We start from the raw sequence: 27,402 nt of genomic DNA, 5'->3' as shown, positions 1-27,402 counted from the left end.
TATGCCCAACTGAAGGCCAAGTGGCCTTGCCCCCAGAATAGTGAAATTCCAAGCCTGGTGTGAAGTGTTCAAAACTAATGCTTTTCGTTGTTGTGGTAATTTACATGATAAAACTAAGTTTTGTTAATATTTTAGCCCATTCAAAACATTTAGTAAGAGCGCTTGCTTTTATCAGAGAATGTCTGATTTTATTAAATTTGGCGTGACGTAAGGGGTCAACCGGATATTTCTTTCATGATACCACCAAAGATTGTTAAGGCGGAGCAAGATACTTCGTCGTAGTTCATGTCTATGGGCGCGAAATGGGGATCGAATCCTGTCTGCATAAAGAGGCGTGTCGATTACGTATTGACGAGCGTAAGTTGCAACCGGCCAACAGCAGCGGCAGAAATAACCGGCGCACACCTGATATAAGGTTGATTTTCTCCAGACTGGATTGCTCAAAAATGCTAAAAATGTACCTGAAATGTTCAGAAGGGTTTGAGGATCATGAAAATGTGCCCGAAATTCACATTCCTAACTCTATAGAACCAAGACTTTAGCATATGTGGTGAAATTCTGAGCTATGCCCATAGACTTCAATGGAGCAGTCGCTGCCTCTGCTCTGCATAAAGGGGGATTTTGACCCCCCCCCCCTCGTGCGATCCGGGTTCCCGGAAGTGGCTCCTGATGAAATATCTTGCTCCGCCTTAACAATCTTTGATACCACCCATTCCAGTACAACAACATCCGGGCTCGGCAGACTCTCTGATTATGTGCTGCTAACGCTACGCAGCTAAGGTTACCGTGTGGATTCTAACAGAAGTATTATTATCGTTTAATGATTACAACGTTATGGGGAGAGTACACCAAAAGCCGTAACGAATTTATCAGGTTACCTTTCCCTGGCGGCTTTGTTAGCTGCGGAGTTTTCCGTTGTTTGCTGACTAGCAAGCTTCAAAGTTAGCTAACTTATCATTGAACGTTACGTTAGAGCTTCATGGCGCGAGGTCGAAAAAGAGGTGGAATGTATGATCCTCATGGCAGCGGACCCCGCTTCCCGTTGTATCAACAGGGGCCTCCCCAGCCAGAGCGACATTGGATGGGGCCACCACATTGCGATGATCCTGGTCAAAACTTCATGCACGAACCTCCACCGAGGTACCGGATGCCTATGGGGCGAATGTCCGAACCACATGTCCACGCTGGTCCAAGACCAATTCATCATCCAGTGGATATACAGCCGATGGATTGTCGTCCTAATAATGACACTGACTTGCGTTTCAGTCAAGGACCTTATGCGAACGATTACCATTCAGAAGCGGATCGTCCACCGATGGATAGTAGACATTATCCTCCGAGGATGTATGAACAGGGTCTGGAAGGGGATCGTGAGTTTGAGCCTGTGGAGCGAAGATTACCCAGGCCGATAGATTTCGAAACTGGACCGAATCGGTATAGACCTGTGGAGCATGGTCATGGACATGTAGATCCCCACTTTGCAGCGACAACGTCTAATTTCGGACCAGACAGGCGTCAGTTTGGACCTGGGGGTCATTTTGGACCGATGGACCCTGCCTTTGGTCCAGATTCGCGTCAGCCTGGACCAGGGGACCACTTTGTACCGATGGATCCAGACTTTGGGCCAGATACGCGCCAGTGTGGACCAGGGGGTCACCTCGGACCGATGGAGTCTGACTACGGGCAAGATTCGCGTCGGTATGGACCAGGAGATCGCTTTCGACCAATGGAGCCTGGCTTTGCGCCAGATTCGCGTCAGTGTGGACCAGGGGGTCGCTTTGGCCCGATGGAGTCTGACTTTGGGGCAGATGCACGTCAGCGTGCACCAGGGGATCACTTTGGAGGGATGGAGTCTGATTTTGGGCCGGATACGCGTCAGCGTGGACCAGTGGATCACATTGGAACGATGGCGTCTGAATTCGGCCCAGATTCGCGTCAGCGTGGACCAGGGGGTCGCTTTGGAGCGATGGAGCTTGACTTTGGGCCAGATTCACATCAGCGTGGACCAGGAGAGCACTTTGGACCGATGGAGTCTGACTTCGGCCCAGACTCGTTTCAGCATGGACCAGGGGGTCGCTTTGGACCGATGGAGTCTGACTTCGGCCAAGATTCGCGTCAGCGTGGACCAGGGAGTCGCTTTGAACCAGTGAATCCTCACTTTGCTCTGGGGGAGGATCATTACACGCGTGTGGGCGCTCGTCTTGGACCCATCGATGATCGTGTTCGACCGTTTGATCCTGATTCCGAAATGGAAGAGGATCATTTTATCCGTGACGAGCAATTACTTGACACTGTCGCTGCGGAAGAGGAGAGTTTTATACCTGTAGATCAAATGCTTGTCAATGTCGGTCCGGTCGAACGGACCGTTATCATTGGTTCAGCTGTGGACAACCGAGAATTTGAGTCGGACAGACAGTTTGACCACGCGTCTCCTCTCTTTCCAATCGAGGTAATTCTTATTCTTATTATTAGGCTTTTACTCTTAAATCTTAACATTTAGTTATTCATCAACTAATCAGAACGGGTTCTCTATGAATCTAAATTGTTGCCAGTGTCTTCAATTCTTTATTATTTTTGTGAGTTAAGGCTCTGTCTCATTGTGCTTAAAGCATACAGGCTACTGGAAACGGCAAGGAATGTATTCTGGATAACGGGCAGGGCTAGTAAAAGTCCTTGGTGACACATATTTGCTTAACTGTTTGCTTAACCTGTTGAGGAGTGAATTCTTTAAGACAATGCTACATGGTTTGTAAAATATTGTTTTATTTTCATTTATCACATATTTGTGACCGTACTCCTCAACAGGTTAATAGCTGCATCTCAGAAAGCTTACAGAAAGCACTCCATTAGAATTAGTTCTACTCTTGTAATGTTCTAGAATGCAGTATGTTGCTGAAGGTGCTCCGGTGAAGTTTATTGCAGTTTGCCATCGGCTACTTCCCTCTGGGTCATTTACTAATCTGTTTATCGCTCTGTGTGTCCATCCTCTGTGAAGGGTGGAGACCCTCTCTGTGTTCTTTCTGCCCCCTTGCCTGGGCTGGGGCCTTCTGCGCCGCCTTCAATGCCCACGCCAGAGCAGCCTCCTCAGGACGGTACCGCGGCCCCAGGGGCGAAGCCTAAAGTCACAGCCAAGGCTGCAGCCAACGCTCAACCAAAGTAAACCAACCAACCGTACCTTTTCCTCATTAAAGGAATTTATTTTTTATTTTATTTCCTCTAATTGAAACAGTGGGCAAAATGCAAAGGCTGAAGTCTAACTAAAGCTTATTAAATAATTTTGCTAAATGTATTTTCTAATTTAATACCCTCCTTGTGTAAGATCCTAACCACGAACACGGATGAGTCCACTCCATACTGCGTCCCACATGCTGCATCATAGCAGTAGTTTATACCGAGACCTGGCTGACTGACTTTGCACTTTGCCTGCCGTATAAATGAGGGCGTACTGAGAGAGGGAGGTGTTTTCACAAGAAGAGAGAGTGGACTTTGATATGTCATTGTATTGCTCCTCGTTTACCCATTTTGATATGTCATTGTATTGATCCTCATTTACCCATTTTTCCTGTATGGAAGTGGTGAAGCCAATAGCCAGAATATCACAGCTTTTTATGGAGGGCAAAGTTTGTTTGTGTGTAATATTCTTTGACCTTTGGCTGAGTGCTGTGTTTAACTGCTCCTCTCTGCTGTAGGCCTCCCCCAGGGCGCTCCACAGGGGTCCTCTCCTTCATAGGGGTAAGTACCGTCAGCTGTAGGTAGCGCTGCATTGATAATACCCCCCCCCCCCCCCCCTTTTTTGGGGGGGGGAAATCAGACATGAGATGTAATTTAAGGTTGTTATATGATGATGTTCCCTGAGTGTAGTGAGGAGGATCCTCCTCCAGGTGGCAGCACAGTCACAGAGTATAACTTGTTGCTGGAGGCTCTCATGACCACACCCATTTCCTGAAGGCCAGTCCACACCCAGGTTTAAAAACTTGTGTGTGTGTGTGTGTGTGTGTGTGTGCGGGTGCGTGTGTGTGTATTATTAGATCCAGAGGCAAAACACTAATTACCAGGATTGTATCTTGCGCGCAAAATTGTATCTTACCCTTACGGGATACAGGTAGGCCAGCTACACAACCAATCAGAACAACCCAACTATCAGCTACACACCCAGTCAGAACAATCCAACTATCAACTACACAGCCAATCAGAACAACCCAACTATCAACTACTCCAGCACTGATTCATGCGGCGGTTTCAAAGGTGCTGGGCACAGAGCCCTGATTTGGGCCACAGATGCTCTAGTTCAAGTTCAAGTTAAATTTATTTCTTTGTCCCAAATGGGCAATTTGATTGCAGATAGGATCACATACTACCCAACAATAGACACAACACACTACAATACAGACAGATATGCACAAAATAATAATTTAGTTGTGATAAATAGGTCTGACGATGCCTAAAAAAAAGATGAGTCAGTAAAACCAAGATAAAACTTAATTAAATAAGTTAGATATAAGAGGAGGAAGTGAATACCTCTGTTTAAAAGCAGACCGACCTGATGTTATCAGACGTCCGCCGATGCGGTTAGACCGACCTGCTGTTATCAAACGTCCACAGACCCTCTAAGACCGACCTGATGTTATCAGACGTTCACAGACGCTCTAAGACCGACCTGATGTTATCAAACGTCCACAGACGCTCTAAGACCGACCTGATGTTATCAGACGTCCGCCGTCTGCTTGGTGTTTGCTGCTCTTTACAGCCATAATCAGATAGCATAAAGATGAGTCTGCACTTAGGGAAGCTCTTTAGTGTTAAGACACTATATATAAAGTAAACATAGTGGAAGTTCCCAAGAGCTTTTACCTAAAACTAGTGTCATGTTTAATGTAAAATTACACTTTGCACTTCAGTTCATCATAAAGAAACCTTAATGTGGTCAAAATGTCCATTGCTCCTCCCTGCTCTCACTGTCGCAATGCTGTTGCTGAGTTACCTGACTCATGACTGATGTGAGGAATGCTGTTGCTAAGTTACCTGACTCATGACTGATGTGAGGAATGCTGTTGCTGAGTTACCTGACTCATGACTGATGTGAGGAATGCTGTTGCTAAGTTACCTGACTCATGACTGATGTGAGGAATGCTGTTGCTAAGTTACCTGACTCATGACTGATGTGAGGAATGCTCTCACAGTCGCTGAGTTACCTGACTCATGACCGATGACCTGACTCATGACTCTCTCAGCTTTGTCAGAAGTGGCTGATTCATGTGTTGTCACGGTTTCCTCAGGATAACAACGGCGTGATTGAAAGGGACGATCTGAAGAGGTTTTCCTTCAGCTTTAGTGTTTTTGTGGGCAACATCAAAAACTTGGTTCCTGGAGTGAAGGTCCATTTCACCGTCTACAAAAACAAGGTGAACCATTTCATTCCAGTCCAACAAAAGTGTTTTCATAACCTGCAAATGTTAGATGGATGGATAGGCAGATACATCCTCTCTCTCTCTCTCTCTCTCTCTCTCTCTCTCTCTCTCTCTCTCTCTCTCTCTCTCTCTCTCTCTCTCTTTCTATCTCTATCTTTATCTCTCAATCTGTCTCTCTCTCTCTCTGAAGAAAATTTTGCAATGTAATGTTATGTATCTTCTGTATTGTTATAGAGCAGATGATTGTGTGTGTGTAAGCATTGGCCTTGCTCTAGTACACCCCCCAAGATGATCATGTGTTCTGCTTATAACTCTCTTGAGTTTATAATCTCAAACATAACTGCTCTGTACCAGGTTAAGTTTGCAGCAAAATTACCATGGTAATCTAGCCAGGTTAAAAGATGGCTAATTTTGTGTCATTGAAAACCTTTTTGATTTAGCATACCACAAATGTATGTCACTAGCCCATTAGCCTTTCTCTGTAATACACCCCATAAGATGATCATGTGTTTGTGTTGTTCTGTATGCTCTGAACTCAGAAGAAGCAGGAGTTTGCCACGGATGTGATCATTCCTCCAGGAGGCACGGAGGAGCTGGACAGTGAGGAGTTCCCCGGAGTCCTCAACAAGCAGGTGACAGCGCTGGGTCCGCCTGCGGAGAGCTGCTCTAGAGCCGTGTTCTGTTACTATGAGTAGAAAGTGTACGGGTTCTGGAGAGCTTCTCTAGAGCCGTGTTCTGTTAACATAAGTAGACAGTGAGTGTACGGGTTCTGGAGAGCTTCTCTAGAGCCGTGTTCTGTTAACATGAGTAGACAGTGTAAGGGTTCTGGACAGCTTCTCTAGAGCTGTGTTCTGTTAACATGAGTAGACATTGTAAGGGTTCTGGAGAGCTTCTCTAGAGCCGTGTTCTGTTAACATGAGTAGACAGTGTAAGGGTTCTGGAGAGCTTCTCTAGAGCCTTGTTCTGTTATGAGTAGACAGCATACTGGTTTGGCCTCGAGTTTAGCCCTGATTCAGTCTTACCTAACAAACTTTAGAATCGTAACAATCAGTGTTCCAGCTCCAGCCCAATCAGATTAGATTTCTGGAATATCGTAAATATTATCAGTCGTCTTGCATTGTGAGTATAAGTATATATACTCTTTTGATCCCGTGAGGGAAATTTGGCATTTATCCCAATCCGTGAATTATTGAAACACACTTAGCACGGAGTAAGGTGAAGCACACACTAATCCCGGCGCAGTGAGCTGCCTGCTACAACAGCGGCGCTCGGGGAGCAGTGAGGGATTAGGTGCCTTGCTCAAGGGCACTTCAGCCGTTCCTACTGGTCGGGGTTCGAACCGCCAACCCTCCGAAGCATTACACATAAAGTAAAATATTTCAAGCCATTTTTTGTTTTAATCTTGATTATTCTAATGCTCTGGATGATTACAGTTTACAGCTAATAGAAGTAAAATATCTAGAATCGCAAAATATTCGAATAAAAAATGTAACAGAACTGTCGCCCTGAGATGAGCTGTAATGTAATCAACTGATTAAGTCAAAACACTGGCCGTGGTTTCCTGAGCCCTTAATCTCTCTGGCTGGGCAGGGCAATGAACTTTTCCATGATAATTAAATGATTTGAGATGCACCTGTATTTGGAACCTTTAGTTGAGGTCTAATATCATGCAATTATTTTGCCTGCATAAATAGCATCATAAACAGCAATGTTGTGAAATAAAGGGAGCATTCTTCTCATTCTATTGCAGGATTCCAAAGGAGGATTGATCGAAGCGACCCTGTTTGGTAAGGTCCTGGTGTTGCCGTTCGGCAAGGCCGACTCTAAATGGACGCTCTTCATGAACGACCGTGTGAGCTTCCAGGTGGTTACTGACCTCGTGACGAGAGCAAAGAGAGCCGCCAACGTCAAGCCACAGTTCCCCCTGACGGTCCAGTTCACCAGAGAGAAGAGAGAGATGGTGAGATGTCAGCTCTTCATGACCATCCAGTCGTCTGCACATTTAGTATCATTCTTCGTCAATATCATATCATAAATAATATCATAACTGAGCATGGCTGTGAATTCTTTACTACCATTTTATAAGTAGTATAGTAAGCAAACCTGCTAAACATGACAAAGAGATGGTGAGATGTCAGCTCTTGGTGACCCACAACCAGTCGTCTGCACATTTAGTACCATTCTTTCTCAATTAATATCATATCATAAATAATATCATAACTGAGCGTGGCTGTGAATTCTTTAGTATGGTAATAATGGGACGTAGCTAGCTGTTAGTTACTGTAAAAGAACTATAACTCCACTACCACTTTGTGTTCTGTAACAGTACCCCTTTTCAACCTCTTACTTGTGTTGTGTTGTGTTGTGTAAAGAGCTTTTGATGAACTGTAGAGAGGTGCCAGTACTGAGATGATGCCCTTCTTTTCTCTCTGAATCAACATCAGGGTGTGATCATGAACATGAAGGAGGGTTCCTGCTCCATCATGTCGGAGAACCATAGCAGCCTCCAGGCCGACGTCCGAGAGAACCTGAGTGAGGGAGAGCTGTCGGTCATGGACGAGGTGGAGTTCACCGCTCTCCCGGTGAGTTAGTTACGCACTGGCTCCTCACTGTTGCTTAAGTGTGTTACATACTCGCCGTTCCCCACCTGTAGCGCGACAATGTGATGTCATATTGACGTAGATCTCGCTGGCGCGCCAGGTTTTTGACCAGATCGTGCTCCAAAGCGGAAACAGAAAGATGGACGAGTTTGTGGGCAAGCAAGAGTTGCAGTTCGGAGGACTCATTTGTTACAGTCGTGAATTTTTAATAGTTTGCTGGATAAGTTAAGTTAAGTTACCAGCGAGAGTTGCAACATGTGGAATTAAGAGGAAAGAATAGAAAAGATTTATTTTCAACCAAAGGATGAGGAACAAAGGAACAAAATATCTTTCCACTTTAGGAAATTACACAGACTCAGCTAGCTAGCTAAAATTATTAAAATGTCCCTCGGAAATCTATCTATTTAACTATCTGTCTGTCTGCACACACCTTGGAAACTAGATGGTAATGATGATGGTAGTTGTGAATAGCAGCAACCGAAAGTCTGAAGTATCATCACAGAGGCCAGGTTTTACTGCCATTGACGCCAATGCCACTGACCGCTCAGATTGCTTCTTCTACGGTGTAAGGTAGGTAGCGATAGCCTTTTCACAACAGCGACAACTCTGTTCATGAGAATATTGCAACTAGTGTTGCGACCACCAAGCGCGAGTATAAATGGTTATTGTGCTCCCATGACGTCACATTGTTGCGCTACAGGTCGGGAATGGGGAGTATGTAACAGCCTTTAAGGCGTCTGCAGGTCGGGAATCGGGAGTATGTAACAGCCTAGTGTCAGAGTTGAGAATACAAGGTGGAGCTCACTGTGGGTGGGGAATTAGGCTGCGTCCACACTTCCGGTTTACGTTTGAATCTGAATCTTTTATGTTTGTTTTGTTGTTATTATTGATTTGTTGTTGTTGTTTTGCTCTTATCTACACTGCTCCAGCATTTTTGAGCTACTGAAACAAGAATAGAAAATGCTGTCGGCTTCGTATTCATTTGAATACTCCAGCTTTGCATTTTAATGTGGACCGCAAATCTGCAAACATCTGAATAGTCATGTGATCTGTGTGAACAGGCATGTGATTTGTGTGAATAGTGAATAGGCATGTGATTTGTGTGAATAGTCATGTTCCTGGTGAGGTGAAGGTGCAGAGGCAGGCCTGAGAAGAAATAAGACACCAAAAATCAGTTGAATGTCCTCAGAGGCTTCAAAGTTCACTACAGGGGTCATATATATATATTACTGTATTACTGTATCAGAATGTTTTGGTCTTTGCATGTATCAAACTCATGACATTTGAGTATCAAATTGGAGAAGAGCCTCCGATGAAGACAAGTCACACATTGTACACTCAAGGTTAAAGAGTTCCTATCGTGTGTGTGTGTGAGAAAAAAGAAACACCAAGATAGTTCACATGAACAAACAGTAATGCTACAGCAGTACACTCCGATACAACACAAAACTGCCTTGAGAGTGAACATTTCCCACTTCAGAGCAGGTATCGGGCCCCGGACTATCATGGACCCTAAATGTCCTCTGACCTCAACCTTGTCTTTACAGGAGGGGGCAGTTCGATTGCTGAAGCTTCCAGCAGGTACCGTGACCTTCCATTCGAGTGCCAAAAACAGAGAGATGAAGCAGATGAGTGAGGTGAATGCCTCCATGAAGAGCAAGGTGAGTAGGACTGGCAGCAGGAACTGTCTTTGATTTCTGCTCCTCAGAGAACAATCACAACAATGGTTTTGTCAAAATCAGAACGCCTGTAACTTGAGGGCTCTTCCATTTGTGTACAAATCAGTTTGAAACTGGGACAAGTTCTGTCAGAGTGTGAAATAAACAGCAAACAAATAAACAGCAAACAAACCGGTATAAACAAATAAACAGCAAACAAATCGGTATAAACAAATAAACAGGAAAACAAACCGGTAAATAAACGGCAAACAAACCAGTATGAACAAATAAACGGCAAACACGGGTATAAACAAATAAACAGCAAACAAACCGGTATAAACCCGGTAGTATTTTCGAATGATGGTGCTTCCCACCCTCATTTCTCCCCTGAGACGAGAGATCTCTGTATTTCTTGCCTGGAAAGACTGGGGAAAGGGAATAGTCTTGTTTTGCCTTCCTGTGTTCGGAACATCAACCTACCAGAGAGGCCTACCCGGCTCCCGAAAGACAGGAACGTTACTGTGGTTATCAAGAAACTGTTGACGCTCAGGATGAGCTATAATATGTTTTGATGGCATCCAGACCGGTTTCGTGTCTGATATTAGCGAGCTAGCTCGAGCCCTCCGTATGTTCGTCGTTATGTGTAAGTTTTGACAAGTTTGTTCATATATTTCTTTTTAATTAAAAGTTTACATTCATGTTGGTTGTGGTTTATTTTATAGTCCTTAATGTTGCTCCATTAGGCTACAGTATGTGAAATAGTGATTTAATTTGGGGGGAAAGGTTGACTACGCTTCATAACTGGAGCTATGAAGCTACTCTGTTGCCTTTAAAATGACGATAGCCTAGCGGAATGATAGTCCTGCCTTGCATCATCTTTTATTGTGCAAGTGTAACTTGTATAATAGCCTATATTAGTAAGTAATATCACATTACATATTAGGCTGAATGGATAATGATTTTGCTGTCCTTCCACAATAATGTTGAACGTTGGTGGGGGAGAATGAACGGTAATATTTTGTCACTAGCAACCTACATCTGTCTTCTGTCAAATAATGTACAGCTCTGAACAAAACCGTTTAGGAATTATTTCAGCAACAGTGGAAACGTGCATGTTTCATTCCTCCCTCCTGGTCCAGATGAATGAAACTGGCATGGGGACAAAATAAGCATGCAGTTTAAACTATCAAACAACCTACAACTTCGATATATTACAACATATACTAAATGTGTGTTACTTAACATCAGAAGTCATCACTACCTGTAGTATTGTGTATAGTATGTGTGTTCATCTAACCAATGACATTGCTGTCAGCAGCAGTAGGCTATGAAGTTTCATATCAGATGAGTGGCCTGGCAGGGCAGGGAAGGGCAGTGCATTCTGGGAGTTGTTGGCTGTCATCCACATGAGCCAAAAATACTTTCACATTCATCTTTCCAGTGGTGAAATGCTCATTTAATGATAGCCAATACTGCGGTGGTATTTTGGCTGTAGCCTACTCCTACTATCCTGCTTATGATTTCACATAGGACGGCAGAATGTCACATTCTTACCTTATTATTACCTCTTATTTAACACTGTTGCATGCCATTGGTTCATTCAAATTCACTTCACCAGAGAGGTCTCGCCCATTTCAGAGTCTACACCTTGACATAGTGTTTTCCAAACTTCCCATATCACCAGAGACATGTAATCCAGAGAACAGCCTTTATGACACAGAGATATCGCTGCCACACAGGAGGCCCTGGTGTCCTGTTTTGGATGTGATGCTCTCACTACTTCATCTGGATCGCTCTAAACCCCAACACGAAGCCCTAGCAGTGGTGTGACTGGCTGGGGCACCTGTACTGTACGCTGGCAACCCGATTCATACCCCGTGGTCCTTTCCTAATCCCACCCCGACTCTCTCTCTATCTCTATCTCATTAAAAGACATTTAACTCCCCCCCCCTCCCAAAAAAAACCCCCAACACGATGTCATATTATAATACCAATTTGAAATGTTCAGCTTGTTCAGATTCCTGTGTTTTCCTCCTCCCCTTCAGTGGAAGCCCTTTGGATCAGAGGCAACGGTGGAAAAGGAAATCGTGGAGGATGTCTGCAGCGAGCTGTTTGAGGGAACAGTGCTTCGACTCCCAGCAAACGACAAGGAGGGCGCCAACAATTTGGTGTTGAACAAGGCAAGTAGTTGAAGGACAGTGGCTTTGGAGAGCTTTGGAAAATGTAGACATTGTACAGATTTGGATAAGCAGTGTTGTGACTGACGCTTAAAACATAAAGGCATCCTATTTTTTATATGCAATAGAGCTACATTACCCTGTCTGTCAACATTACTCTTCAGCCATTATCTTTGCTGGTTTGTAAATAAACATGACTCAGCCATTATCTTTGCTGGTTTGTAAATAAACATGACTCAGGCATTATCTTTGCTGGTTTGTAAATAAACATGACTCAGACATTATCTTTGCTGGTTTGTAAATAAACATGACTCAGACATTATCTTTGCTGGTTTGTAAATAAACATGACTCAGGCATTATCTTTGCTGGTTTGTAAATAAACATGACTCAGGCATTATCTTTGCTGGTTTGTAAATAAACATGACTCAGGCATTATCTTTGCTGGTTTGTAAATAAACATGACTCAGACATTATCTTTGCTGGTTTGTAAACAAATCCGCGTTTACCTTGTCCCAGACGAAAGGTACAAGCCATGAGTGGTATTTACAAATATTTTCCAAAGGTCACGAAGAAGGTCGGAGAACTGACTGACTGTGTTAGAGTGTGTGTAGGAATGCTTACTGTGTGTGCAGGAGATGCATATGGGGGCTCTCTCTGTGTGTAATCTTACCACCATTAATGTTTCACATTTGAATTTGAATTGACCCCAAAGCAGTTCCATTAATGTCCATTTTTTTAAAGCCATCCTTATGTTCTAAAGCCGCGGGCGGTGGTAGTGTAGTGGTTAAGGAGCTGGGCTAGTGTGCAGTAGCCTGTAGGGTGGTGGTAGTGTAGTGGTTAAGGAGCTGGGCTAGTGTGCAGTAGCCTGTAGGGTGGTGGTAGTGTAGTGGTTAAGGAGCTGGGCTAGCGTGCAGTAGCCTGTAGGGTGGTGGTAGTGTAGTGGTTAAGGAGCTGGGCTAGCGTGCAGTAGCCTGTAGGGTGGTGGTAGTGTAGTGGTTAAGGAGCTGGGCTAGCGTGCAGTAGCCTGAAAGTTGTCGGTTCAAATCCCGGCTTCCACCACTGTGCCTTGAGCAAGGCACTTAACCCCAAGTTGCTCCGGGGACAATGTAATCCCTTGTAATATAGCTGACATATGTAAGTCACTTTGGTCAAGACGTGTCTGCTAAATGTAATGTAATGTAAAGCCATCCCTATGTTCTAAAGCCATAGCCATCCCTATGTTCTAAAGCCATAGCCATCCCTATGTGCTAAGGCCATAGCCATCCCTATGTTCTAAAGCCATCCCTATGTTCTAAAGACATCCCTATGTTCTAAAGCCATCCCTATGTGCTATAGCCATAGCCATCCCTATGTGCTAAAACCATCCCTATGTGCTAAAGCCATCCCTATGTTCTAAAGCCATCCCTATGTTCTAAAGCCATCCCTATGTTCTAAAGCCATCCCTATGTTCTAAAGCCATAGCCATCCCTATGTGCTAAAGCCATAGCCATCACTATGTTCTAAAGCCATCCCTATGTGCTAAAGCCATCCCTATGTGCTAAATCCATAGCCATCCCTATGTGCTAAAGCCATCCCTATGTTCTAAAGCCATCCCTATGTGCTAAATCCATAGCCATCCCTATGTGCTAAAGCCATACCTATGTTCTAAAGCCATCCCTATGTGCTAAAGCCATAGCCATCCCTATGTGCTAAAGCCATCCCTATGTGCTAAAGCCATCCATATGTTCTAAAGCCATCCCTATGTTATGCTGTGTGGCAGGAGTTTCTGTTGGGCAGTTTGCAGGCGTTTGTGGAGGGAGTGGAGAAGAAGCTGAGCTTCAGTGCAGACGATGTGCTAACGAAGGCCACCGTGCTGGTTGGGGATAAAGTTCAGTTTAAAATATCCACCAACCTCAAGACCAAGGCAGAGAGGGCCGTCAACGTGGAGATCCTGGCCGACACCTTTGAGTGCGATCACACAGAGGAACAACGCAAAATAGTGAGTCTGGTGAATGCTCAGTTGTCAGCAAAGAGTGTGCCAGAGAAGACTGTGTGTGTGTGTGTGTGTGTGTGTGTGTGTGTGTGTGTGTGTGTGTGTGTGTGTGTGATTTGAGGCACTTTGAAGGTCCAGAAGAAGCCCAGATCAGAAGGCACCGTCACAATCAAAGCCAGAAGGGTGATGTCATACCTTGCCTTAAAGGCAAATCGCAGTATTCTAACCTGGGCCAGAAGTGTGATGTCATACCTTGCCTTAAAGGGAAACTGCGGGAAGGGAAACTATTCTAACCTGGGCCCTAGTTTCTATCTGTCTGTTGGTGTCCAACTGTTTACTACGGACAAAACTATAGTAAAAAGATGGGCTAAATAGTAGGGCTGGGCGATAAAACGATAGCGATATCGCAAACGATATATGTATCGCAATAGACATGTAATCGATATCAATAAAAAAATAAGTTCGATAGAACATTCGATAATTAAAGCAACACACACCTCCTTAAGTTGTCTATAAATAAATAGGCTAAATATATCTTGCATTGTAGCTATGTGCAACTCTACCAGAGTAGGCGATAGAAGTAGGCCTACCTCAACACAGACTCTCAATGAGTCGTTGCTCCGTGCACACACACACACTCTCTTTCTCTCCCTCCCAACAGGCGCATCCCTCCTCAGCATGCACGTAATCCAAACATTCACAATCGTGCAAGATGACTGGCTAAATTGCTATTAAATCCGGTTAGCATTATTAGCAAGCTGCACGAATTTGTTCAAAACTGTTGCATTCAAATTGACTGCTAAGTTCTAATCATCTCAATCCCGATGCAAATGGAAAAGTAGGCTACTTTCCAAGACTCAAACGGGCCTGTCCCAAGAAGAAAAGGTATTCATTTGAAACTTAAACTGAACAGTCTAACCAGTAGACTATGATAAACTAGCAAATTAAGCTGCTTTGTTTACAAAATTTCCAGGCTTCAACCAGTGCTGCTTTTCATTCAGACTTGTGTGCACATTTATTTATTTGAGTGTTTTTCATGATTGTGTTGCTATTTCTTTTCCCTGTTTGCTTTAATTGATAACTGAGGTGATTAAAATCAGAGGAAGGTTAAGTTTAAAATAAAAGTGTTTAAATTGAACTTTTTATCCTTCTGGTCCTTATCTGAAATAGATTTTTTTTTTTTTTAAAAAATCAATAATTATCGATATCGACTGATATGAAATACTTATATCGTGATACAGTTTTCAGCCATATCGCCCAGCCCTAGTAAATAGTCATGTCAGTTCTATAGTTTAACTGAGGTAAACAAACGATGAAAGCTAGTTCGATTTCGTTTTTTGTCTCTAGTAAAAAAAATCAACCCCCCCCCCAAAAAAAAAATGAGAAAATGGGGTCCAGGTTAAAAAGAATCCTGAAGTTTCACTTTAAGGGGTGCATTTATCTGCTTTCAGGGCGTTGTTGTTGGCCTTAGTAATATCTTTGAGTTTGGATACATCAAGTACCCGCAGGACCCTGAACTGTACTTTAAATTCTGTGAGGTGATGGAGGAGAAGGAGCTCTCCCTCTTAGAGAAGGTGGAGTTCACTGTTGTGCCGGTAAGTGTATGAGAGTGGGAGGGGCTTTACTTTTGGGATGTAACTGTGCTGCTCCCCAGTAGAGGTGGGAATCGGCACTGATCTTTCGATTCGATTACGATTATCATATCTTCGATTCGATTCCTCGATGCATCACAATGCGTCAAATAAATGTTTCTATTAAAGCCATATAGGATATTTGACTTGACGGAATGCATTAAGATACTTTATCACCCGGAGAGAAGAAATACTCTTTTTTGATTGGCTGGTGGGGTGGCTATTAATTCTGAATAACAGGACACCGTTCCATATCAATGGTTATGAATGGTAACTAATGGTAACTATAGTAGGACGACGGTTGCAGCGCTCTAGAATCTTTGGTTGCAGGCTTCGCAACAATGGAATCAACTGTAAACAGCTACAGCTAACTGTCCATACTATCGCTGTTATAGGGCCCACGAAAGTTGTACAACAAGCTGAACTAGTGAGCTTCTTTATAAATGGAACCGCATGTATCCTTTGCTTTACAGTGGAAACCGGGTGATAAGCGGGATAACGGCCTTCGAGGTGTGTCCAGTTATACGGAATTAATGGACTCGGGCGGAGCTGATTTTTGCCCCTCGCCCTCGTCCATTAATTCCGTATAACAGGACACCTCGGCAGCCGTTATCCCTTACGTATAGTTCAATGTAATACAGTTTTCTATATTACTTCATATGGTCATAGGCTGCCAAAATTGTGTGCAAGATCTGCTCCAGTGAAATCCGTGTGAGACAACCATCTGAACACTTGCTTGTGCACCAACCAGCGGAATATTCCACTATTCCAATATTCCACGCCTAGCAAAACGGCTACTACTACGCCTTTTATAGTTATTGCACATCTGAAATCTCTGAAATCTGAAATTTTTAAAAAGGTGCGTTGGGCGCTTCATAGGCGCCCCCCGCAGGCTGTCTGCGTGTTGGAGACCTCTGACTCTACGGACGTGGACCAAAAATAACATTCTCTGTAGCCTAACTAGACTGAGAATTTTTCGTTTGAATGTTTAATCCGCGGCCGGAAAATTAACGAGCAACATTGCGTTATAATCGATTATTGTCGGCCACTGCATCGATGCAGCATCGGCCATGTCCGCATCGTGATGCACCAATTATTTGATTAATTTCAACACCTCTACTCCCCAGTGTGTTTTTCCCCAGGTTGGAACTATTTGGCTCCTTTGCCCAAATCAGTCTCCGGTACAGTCCATACGGTCATTCTAACCCTAGCCCATCTTTGTCACCTCTTCCTTCCTAGAAAAGCACATCTGAAGCTGGCGATCAAGCCATCAGGGTCAGGAGGTTGGCCGATAGCGTATTCATCCCTGCTCCAAAGCTAGAGGGTCTGGCGACTGCAGATAAAGAGAAGGTGCAGTAGACTGTGAAATTTGTTTTATCATGGAGGCAATTTCTGTGTTAACGTCCCTCAAAATAGCGACTCTTCTCTGCTCTGCTATGTACAGGGTTCTCACGAGTCATGGAATTTTAAAAAGTCAATTTTAGCCATGGAAAGTCAGGAGATTTGGTCATGAAATATGCCAAGGCACTTATTAAAAGCAATATATTTCATGGACTGTTTTTCTCTATTGGGTTTATTGCATACATTGCATAATTGTTATTGTTAGCATTTGATTTTTCCCACACTTGCTTGTCAACTTTCAATCACTTCAGGCAAGATGTATAAGGGTGTGTTGGGCCTAAAGATGTGTGTGTGTGTGTATATATATATATATATATAAAGGTGTATTAGGCTTAAAGGTATGTATATGTAAAGGTGTATGAGGCCTAGAGGTATGTGATCATAATTATGTGGTATGTTTCAAGCAATGCAAACTTTAAGTTGATGACTGAAAATGTCTCTCAAAGTGATGTGTTTAAGATGCTGTGGCTGACTGGTGTCTGCACAGAGCAAAGTGACGACTCAAATGTTATACAAATTAGTTAACCATGTTAACACATATCTGATATGGGTTAGAATAGAATGAATAGAATAGAATAGAAAGCCTTTATTGTCATTATACACAGTACAATGAGATTTAAAGAGCATCTCCGTAAAAGTGAAGTGCACACATAATTAGCACAATATAAAAGACTATACAATAAAAAATACACAGTAAAAAACACAAACATAAAAACAGAATATAAGTACAGACTTGAGTCCAAAAAGCGACTGAATGAGAATTGACGATAGAGGTAGTTTATGTCTGGTGGTCAGTGCAAATATTGTCAGTGCAGTTTACATTAGTGCAAATTTGCGTTAAGTATGGTGACAGCTTTGGGGGAGAAGCTATCCCCGAGTTTGTTCTGGCTCGTATGGACCTGAAGCGCCTGCCAGAGGGCAACAGGTTAAAGCAACACCAAAGCACTTTTCCTCTGTCGCACGCACGTTATTTGATTTTCCAGCACCGGCTTTGCAAAAAACGATGTCCACAGACAAGGTAGAGTATGTTGCATGATTTTACGAAAGTATGATTTATTGCGACATCAGAAGCAAGTCAAATTTGTAGTTTCTTATGTCTCATTCCATCGAACTGCAGATCCGCTACCCGATCTGGCAAACTTGCATAGTGCGGTTATAGCCGATAGAGGGTCGCAAAGCGAATGCAGAAGTGCCGTTCACCCTTTTACGAGTTGATGAACCACTGAAACGATTTTGGAAACATTAAGTTAAGGTACAAAAAACTCTTTGGTGTTGCTTTAAAGAGATGGAAGCCGGGGTGGGTGGTGTCCTTCCAGATGTTTCTGGCCCTGCTGAGACAACGAGAGTTATAGATGGCAGTCAAGGACGGCAGAGGGCAGCCGATGATCTTTTGTTCAGCCACCCTCTGCAGTCTCTTCCTAAATGTAAACAGCAGCCCAAAAAATGCATCAAGGCCCACCGGTATAAATGTGAGTGGGAGCCCTGTTTATGTGCTCCCTCCCTGTGTTAATGTGACTGGCAGTGTGCCCCTCTGCAGTCTCTTCCTAAATGTAAACAGGAGCCCAAAAAATGCATCAAGGCCCACCGGTATAAATGTGAGTGGGAACCCTGTTTATGTGCTCCCTCCCTGTGTTAATGTGACTGGCAGTGGGTACCCTGTTTATGTGCTCCCTGTGTTAATGTTCTCTGTTAATCCTTCCGTGTGTAGAAGAAGATGACCATCAATCTTCTGAAGGACTCGGTACAGACGCAGCATGCGGGAATCAAACCTGACCCAGAGGGTCCGAACATTGCGTGAGTTGGTAGACATTTACAGAAACGTTCTGAATTATTTTAAGCAGCAATATATAACTGGTACAGTAAGCAGCGAATAATTTGAAAAATCGATGAGTCATAAGTGCCAACCAAAATTGCTTTACATTTGAATGTTGTGTTTGAAATCAATTAACTGAGTTAAGTTGCTAGATGCTTGCCCCATTTATGTTGTGTGTGTATTGACAATTTTCAGTCTTTACACACAGTATAATGGAACAATTATCTGGTAGTAGACAGTTTATAATTTGCATTTAAACTTCTGAGTGCTCCTTTAAGATGTTTGTGATCTCTATCAGTGAATAAGGCATGGTTTTAGAGGTATTACTTAACCAGATATCACATTATTAATATAATGGCTAAAACATTAGATTGTTTTATTCTCCTCTACAGTAAGACAGAAGAGCAGCCTGTCTGTACTAAAAATGCTGCTGTGGTAACAAAGGATGCTACGAAGGGGGACCTGAGTGAAGCCAAGCAGTTCACTAAAAATACTGTAACAAAAGAGGCTATGCAAGGGGGAGTGCATGAGGCCAAGCTGTCCAAGACCAAAGAGGAGTCAGGGGAAAAGGAAAAGAGCAGCAGCCAGAAAAATGTCAGCACGAGCCAGGACAGTGATGGCAGGTCTGAAGATCACCTGAGTCACCAAAGCTCAAGTAAAGAAGGGAAACAAGGAGAGAGCAAGGACAGGAGTGATAGGGGCTGGAGAGGTCGCAGCAGGAGTAAAGAGAAGTCTCCTAGGCACAAGCAGAGCAGGAGCAGGAGCAAGGAGAGGAACAGTGACAGATCAATTGTGCAGTCCAAGAGCAAAGAGGATTCTGGGAAAAAGGAGAAGACTAGTAGCAATAGTCAGAAAAATGGAAATAGCAGCAGCAGCAGTAGAAGCGAGGACAGGAGTGGCCGGTCCGATCATCGGAGTCGGCGAAGCTCAAGCAGAGAAGGGAGACAAGGAGATAATAAGGAGAGGAGCGACAAAGACAGAAGTCGCAGCAGGAGCAGAGACCGCTCCCACAGGAGTCGCAGTCGGAGTCGGAGTCACAGTAGAAGCCGAAGCAGAAGCCGGGACAGGGGAAGCAGAGCTGATAGACATCCGAGTCACCGTAGCTCAAGCAAAGAAAGGAGACGAGGAGGAAGCAAAGAGAGGACCAATAGAGACAGGAGAAGTCGCAGCAAGAGCAGAGAGCGGTCTACCAGGCACAAGCATAGTAGGAGCAGAAGCAAGGAGAGGAGTAGGGACAGGGATAGAGAGAGAAACAGAGAGAGGGACCGAGACAAAGATCGGGGCAGGAGGAAGAGCCACAGCCCAGAGCGTAAAGATGAGAAGAGAGGAAAGCGAAGCAGCAGTATGGAGCGGTCCTCCAGGAAGCGGAGCAGAAGTAGCAGCCCCAAGAGAAAGACTGCAACCGCAACTGCACCTGCAACAGCCACATCAAAACCCCCCTTAAGTTCTGGGTCATTTAGTAAGAATCAGCCAGCTCCAGTACTGACCAGTGTAAGTGCCAAAGGAGGAGTGGCAAGGTCTGGGATTGTGGACGAGGAACTGGCACGCAAGAAGAGAGAACTGGAAGAGCTTAACGAGTTGATCGCTCGGAAGAGAGCAATTGTGGCCTTGGAACAGAAGAAACGAGCACCAGTTATTGATCCTAAAGAACAGACTGGTTGGAGTTCTCAGGCCTTGCTTGCAGACAAAGAGGAGATTCCGAAATGGTTGCCACCCTCCAGTCTTGATCGCAACCAAGATGTCAAATTGCCGACTACACCAATCAAATCCATTTTGAAGAAACCCAAGCAATCGTTCCTGGAGGTCACATCTTCTCCTAAGGTCTGTGATGGTTTTACATTCACCCTTCTTAACCTGTAATCAACTTTACTTTCTATACCTTTTAACATTTAATTATTTTTTTGTATAACAGGATGAAGGAGGGACAGTACCCCTGAAACCCTCAGTTTCCCAACTGCCCACTGGCCAGCTCTTTCCCATACCTGTACCCCCAGTCCGCCCTGATCCACCTCTTCCTCGTCAGTTTGATCTAACCTACCCAGCACATACACTAACATCAGTATCTGCTCACCCTGCAGTGCTGGAGACGCCCTCAGCACCCCCCCCCTTTCACATTACTGCGCACGCGCCTCCTCAGCGTCGCTTAAGCCCTCCTCCGCAGCAAACGGCACCCGAGGCAAAGAGTAACGCTGCTGTTCAGATGCAGCGCTTTCTTAAGATGCTCAACCAAGGTGTGGACTCTGGTCTGCTCTCTGCAATGGCCAAGCAGGAGAGTGCAGTCATCGAGCATAAGCATAACGTAGCCAGTCCTCCATGCAGGGAGTTACATAGGGACGAGCCTTATGATCCCTTTATGGCCGCTGACGATCAGGAGTACTCTGACAAAGATTACTTGCTGCCTCATGAGAGGCCTGTGGAGGATGGAAGTGGCTTCTCTCGCATTGTTGGCATGAAGCCAGGGCTGTATGTGGAAGACCAGTTCCTCAAAAAGAGCAATGTGGAGGAGGAAGAGAACTACCTTTATGGTGACCCTGTGGCAGGAGATGAACACAATGACCGGTACAGGCAAGGCCTTCAACAATATAAGAGCTCAGTACCACCTGAGCAATCCAGAGAAGAAATAATGTCTAGACAGACTCAATACCAAGAAATACCAGCATTGGCAGCACCTGCTGGTAAACAAAAAGACAAAGAGCAGACTTTTGATGGAATTCAGAACCTCATCAATATCCTAGGTATAGAACTAAATTCTTCTGATGTTAGCAAGCTGACAGACAGGACAAGAGAGCGTCTTTATGGCGGCAAGAAAGCCACAGTGTCATCGGAACACCAAAAGCGTAAACATTCCCCAAGTCGGCACAGGAGTCGGACGGCCTCGTCGGACTCGGACCAATTTCGGTCAGCCTCTCCTGATAAGCCGACCAAACGGCAGGTGTTCATGAGCTTCCGAGATCAGCCACAACAGGACACTGAACATGACTTGCACAAAGGGAAGAAAATGAAGAGCCTGGATCTCCGTGGGCTGACGAGGACTATCAAGAATGCACCAGAGAGCCCCACACTAGAATCCCCAGAATCAACAGCAGGGTCACAGTCATCTACTCTCCGGCCTGATCCATCTCAAGCTCCAACTGTCCCAGACTATGCATACCCTTACGCAGGACTTTCATATGCTGAGCCCTCTTACACCTCCAACCCATATGTTATTGATCATGCTGGAATGCCTCCGCCTCCACCTCCACCAAGTGCTTATAACCCTTACACCTTGGGAGCAGGGCCGACATATCCACCTCCCCTGACATATCCACCACATCCTCCTCCTGTCATGCCCTTTATGGGGATTCCTGGCCCTGGTCTCCCACAACCACTACCACCCCTGCCTTCATCTTCCTCATACTCTCCTGTCCTCTATACCCCTAACCCTTCCTGCAGTCATTCTTATGGGGAACCTCAGCTCCCAGCGACTGCTGTAATCCCCATCCTACGCTCCCAGCCCACCAAGAACATTGAACAAATCAGCACTGTGAAGCCTCGCTGCCTCAAAGTCATTGAAACAACTGCTTCACCGGTTAAAGAGAGACAAACTGCAAGCAACACAATATTAATTCAAACAAAACCGACACTAACAGAGGATGGTGTAAAGGAGAGACAGAAGAAAAGGGTAGGCAACCCTCTACTCACCACTGAAGATGAAGATGTATGTTGCTAAGTCTTCCTCATTGCAGTTGTCTGTCCACATTTGTTTTGCTGTGCAGCTGGAGCAGATCAACCTGAGACTGAAGGAGAAAAACCAGAAGCTCATGGAAGCTAGACGGGCTAAGAAAAACGAGTCTACAACAGGTATCAGTTTGGTATTAGTGGAATGCAGCCATGCTGCACGAACAAACATGAGGCCAAAGAGAAATATAATGTTAGTGAATGGTAAGTATTTAGTAGGCACAGTTGACATTAGGTTAGTAGTTTTTGGTCGTAGGCGTTTGCTTGTTTAATTGATGGGTGAGTTTTTATATTTACCCATTTGTATCTGGGATGTCAGGTGGTGATGACCTAAGAAATGATGCCTTGAATAATAACCCTCCAAAATTAGGGAATTGTTATTGTTGTTGACAGAACAGTTTATGTTTATTACTGTTCGCGTCATTGGTTGACGGAATCTAGCAGACCTAATGCGTTTAGATAAGCCGTTTTCATATGTGAATTCTGGACTGTGTCTGAAGAACCAGGTCCAGACTTCGGAATCAGGCCCTGTCCGTTTAACTGAGGCCTTCCTGGGTTGTGGTTACCACCAGGCTATGGAGCCAAACAAGTTGCAAGATCCATAACAGCAGGTTAGTGTGAGGAAAGCTAGTTTGTGGGCAAGCTAGATCCATAACAGCAGGTTAGCTTGAGGAAAGCTAGTTTGTGGGCAAGCTAGGTTCATAATAGCAGGTTAGCTTGAGGAAAACTAGTTTGTAGGCAAGCTACCAACTTAGGGCCCTGGGTTTTCCATAGTATAGAAAATGCGGACGGAATTGCAGAATTCAGTATGCAAATGGAGTAACGTTTAAACACAGAATCAATTCTATTTTGACAATCAATTCTATTTTCATAAATTATCTAGCTAAATACACGTATGGGTGAACTCATTGTGCTAGGGTGTAATGTCTAGGCCAAATTATCTAGAAATTCACATTCTCTTATACAGCCCTTCCATGTATTTAAAAGTGCAAGTCATCAGTGTGAAGGCAGGTTTATAGACGTTTTAGGTAGGTAGACAGACATCTTTTCTCATCATTGTACAGGTAAAATGAAATATATACTATAAAAATATATAATCGATACATATAAAGAAAGAGAGAGTAAAGTGACAGATCGTGGGGGCAAGTGAGAGATCAGAATGTATAATCAACAAAAATGCGAATTGTGAAGAAATCCACCACTTGCCAAAGACATAAGACCTTTTCTATGCACACAGGCAGTATCTCTGGTGGACGGCCCAAATCCAGTTAGTGAACATGTGTTTGATGAAGGTTCACTAACTGGATTTTTAACATATTCGTGAACAAACCTTGAGAGAAATAACACTTTTGTGTGTAGCTGAAATATTTTGCTCCATTTTACTTCATAAACAAATGGAAGTGAAAACAAAAGTGTTGCATTTATATTTTTGTTGAGTATACGTATATTGAGCAGAACATGTTATTATACGGGGCTCTGTACAGCTTGCCAGGTCGGCAGGCGGCTGTAGATGTGCTATCGGTTCGCTACAGATGAGCTTTGCGACTTCCGCGAGGTCTGCAGATCTAGATTTTCTACTTATTGTTAAATTGCAATGTGAGCGGCATCCAGCAGGTGAGGATACGTACAGTAGGCAGGATTATTTAAAAGCAACTGCAACTACATTGTGCGTCTGCCCTGATTCTGATAATTTAAACCGCGGCGGGCCGCCATGCTAAAATAAACGTAGATATAAACGTAGAGGAAACACTGAGTGAGCCTCTTTGTTCTCAGAGGTGTAACCAAGTACCGTGTTCTGATGCCACATGTGATGAGCTCAATGGTAAAGCTGTAAAAATGGAAGAAACACCGTTGTGGGAGTTGTGCTATCTTTAGGCTCCTCAGGAAGCAACGCCTCTGAAGACTTCTCTTGGCAGCCATTGTTGTGTTGGAGGACCACAAAATGTCTTTTGGACACCTAGGAATCTGAAACTCTGGACTGCCTCTACCCTTTCATGGTTGTGGTTGTGGATCATGGTTCTGATGGAATGGCTATCGTTGTTTCTGTCTCTAAGTTCATTATTAGATTTACTTTTTTGGGGGATGGGAGTGACGAAAGCAAGGTTGTTCAAATTCTACATTTTCAACTTCGACAACAATATTATCACAATATACTCTACAGGAAAATTAGACAAAATAGAAAAAATTAGGGCTGAATGATTTGGAGAAAATATCTAGTAGCGATTTTGCGATTTGATTTCAATTAATGTTTTCACCTCTGTCAGTTGGTTGATTTGATTGCGCTACAAATACTGGTCCATCATTTTCATGACATTTACTGCTAATTCTAAACTTTCATTCTTGTTTGAGAAAGATTGGGATGCGTTTCAGCTAGATCAGGGGTTTTCAACCAGTGGTCCGCGGCCCACTTGTGGACCGTGAGGACTTTGCTAGTGGTCCGTGACCATGGATTCAGTAATGTAGTATCAATGTGGGAATCAGTTATTCAGTGGTGGTCCTGGGGTTACGTAATTAGTCAGAATGGTGGTCCCTGGTTCACAAGCAGTTGAAAACCCCTGAGCTAGATAGTGGACTTTTGGGTTGAGTAATGGAGCAGTGATGCCTGCAGGGAACGTTGCGCCCAAAATGGAAATGCTGTTTAGAGGGGGGGGGGGGGGGTTGTGACTGCACTGAAATGGTGACATGCCTTACTTTGTTTAGAAATCGGGCAACAGTGGCGCTTGGTTTTTGAACTTTGCTAGGTGAGCAAACAAGGTTACAGGGGCCTTTGAGGGAAAGAACTAGGTTCCTAGTTACTGTTGAATACATTTAGGTTAGCTTAGCATAACTTGCCCTACCTAGCTTAACAAGCTCATACTAGCCACACATACTTGTATCTTCAGGGGCCTAAAATCACCCTTCACTTTAAGGGTGTGTTCACACCAAACAGTCAGGATAAGAACATTACCGTCCTACTCCACGCAACCTTCCATCCTTTTTGTTAGTAATGATAATACCATGTCTTTATTTGGTGTCAAGTGTTTGTCATCACACCATTCAAACTCAAAAACGTCAACCTTTAAAAGCCATGTTTGTGCTGTTAGCATGTAGACTAGTCCATAGCTCAGTTTAAGAAAGGGGTGTGAGGGAGGTTCTTTAGACACATGATGGTACTCTGGGCATGTCCTGGGTAATAGATCCAGGACAGAAGTGCGCTTCAGTGTCCATTAGGCAACGTGTAGGCTGAAGCTAACGCAGTGTACTGTGCTGTTGAAATCTTGCAGGCAATGTTTCCAGTGAAGAGGTTAAGAATGTCTGGATTTGCGGTCACTCTCTTGTGACGTGGGCCGAGAAAATCTCCAGACAGTCTCCAGAGGTTGCTATGCCTCTTAGCATGGACCCCGACAGCGTGCGCATTCAGTGGAAAGGCCTTCAAGGCATGACGTGGGAACAGCTGGTGCCCCAGCTGCACCAGCTGAAGCTGAACTGGCCCAATCCTGACCTGCTCATCATCCACCTGGGGGGCAACGACATCAACAAGAGCACCTCCGAAGAACTGCTCAGCATAATCAAGAGTGACCTGACTTCCATACGCAACATCTTCCCCCAGTGCCTGATCGTGTGGTCCGACATCCTGCCGAGACGCAAGTGGAAGCAAGGCGTAATGCCGGTGGAGGCCGTGGACCGAGCCCGTGACATGATCAACTGCAGAGTGCATGCTATACTAGCTGAGCTGGGGGGAACGGCGATCACGCACGAGAACATTGGTCCTGAACTCTACTGCCCCGATGGGGTCCGCCTCTCTAAAAAAGGGATCGAGGCATTCAACCTGAATTTGGAAGACTTTCTGGAGAAATGGAAGAATGAGTTCTGCCCCGAACCTAAAAGCGACTAGAAGATGGTGAGCTAGTTGTATTTTTGTTGGGTATCTTATTTTTTCACTTTGCAGGCAGTAACTACTTGTTTATGCTGCTGTTTATATGTATTGTACTCTTGACTCAAGAATGTATTTCAGTTTTATATCAGACTGTATTTAGCAAACCTGTACAGTCAATGATCTGAGTTACATTGTTTAAGAATGTTTTATGTTGTCATGAATAAAGTCTTTTGAATAAAATAATAATTATTATTTCCTGATTGTGTGGATTTTTTAAAACGTCATAAAAAATACCTCAATGAAAGTTAACAATATCATTCATTATCATTCATGCCATTTACATTCAATTCCATTATTTCTGTCCAATTCCATTAGCTTGCCTTGGACTTTTGATTTAAACTTTTTGCCCATTCTGGCTCTGATAAGGATAAATACTGAACTGAAATCAGACAAAACATGACTGTCTGGTTCAGGGATTGCTGAGATACAGGTTCAGATGCCTTGCACCAAGCATCATTTTATATTAAGCTTCTTAATTTTTAGCCATCTGTTTGTTGAGGAAGTCCACTTTGTTTGACCGAAAGCTGGATATGGGCCCCTCTTGAGATTCATGACCACCTCAGGAGCCCTTGACCTTTCCTCTAGATATCTGTTCGTTTGACCTTGACCTTTCCTCTGGATATCTGTTCGTTTGACCTTGACCTTTCCTCTGGATCTCTCTGTTTGCACTTCAGTCTTCTGGGAAGCCACTGAGTTCTGAAGGAAAGCAAATCTATCTAGATGTGCCATGATCTGATGTGTTGTCTTTTTGGGTGTTTGTACAACTTTTCTTTTTTTTTTTTTAAACCTGCTTAACATTACCAGTACTGCTAATCAAAGTTGCAGGTATTTTTGCCAAGTATCAACCAACAGGGCTTTGACTTTGACACGTGGACCTTTTTTGCTTGTGGTCATCCTACTCTGGACTGTTGTCTTTTTGTGTACTTCAGTCTTCTGAAGCTCCTCTGAGTCCCGAGGAGGACAAAAGCTTGCTTTAGATGGGCCATGATCCAATGTGTTGTCATCGTTTTGGATGTTTCTAGAACGTTTTTACTGACTTAACATGTTAATGTTGTGATCATCAAAAGTACTCAAGGTTACAGGTGTTTTTGCCAAACATCTACCAACT

The 27,402-nt window shown here is 44.1% G+C and overlaps 1 protein-coding gene across 4 annotated transcripts; it reads left to right on the top strand.

The window, feature by feature from the left end:
• The first annotated feature begins 712 nt into the window (after nucleotides 1-712).
• Nucleotides 713-26,486, top strand: LOC121685737. 4 transcript variants are annotated; one of them, XM_042066471.1, is made up of 18 exons: nucleotides 713-2,449; nucleotides 2,996-3,156; nucleotides 3,690-3,732; nucleotides 5,277-5,402; nucleotides 5,948-6,040; nucleotides 7,159-7,368; nucleotides 7,853-7,990; nucleotides 9,556-9,669; nucleotides 11,712-11,846; nucleotides 13,604-13,822; nucleotides 15,268-15,411; nucleotides 16,687-16,797; nucleotides 18,557-18,642; nucleotides 19,054-20,482; nucleotides 20,574-22,322; nucleotides 22,417-22,501; nucleotides 24,254-24,375; nucleotides 25,642-25,704. In XM_042066471.1, exons 1-17 carry the CDS (start codon nucleotides 980-982, stop codon nucleotides 24,337-24,339), a joined length of 6,399 nt encoding a protein of 2,132 aa, XP_041922405.1. In that variant the 5' UTR covers nucleotides 713-979; the 3' UTR covers nucleotides 24,340-24,375; nucleotides 25,642-25,704. The 4 variants fall into 4 exon arrangements, with proteins under 4 accessions (XP_041922405.1, XP_041922403.1, XP_041922406.1 ...); XM_042066469.1 differs by lacking the exon at nucleotides 24,254-24,375 and having other exon boundaries at nucleotides 25,642-26,486; XM_042066472.1 differs by lacking the exon at nucleotides 25,642-25,704 and having other exon boundaries at nucleotides 22,879-24,373.
• Nucleotides 26,487-27,402: the final 916 nt, after the last annotated feature.

This window comes from Alosa sapidissima, chromosome 16 (genome assembly GCF_018492685.1).
Source record: "Alosa sapidissima isolate fAloSap1 chromosome 16, fAloSap1.pri, whole genome shotgun sequence".
NCBI lineage: Eukaryota > Metazoa > Chordata > Actinopteri > Clupeiformes > Clupeidae > Alosa > Alosa sapidissima.
The sequence above is the reverse complement of the archived record's forward strand: the minus strand, read 5'-3'. Positions and strand labels throughout refer to the sequence as shown.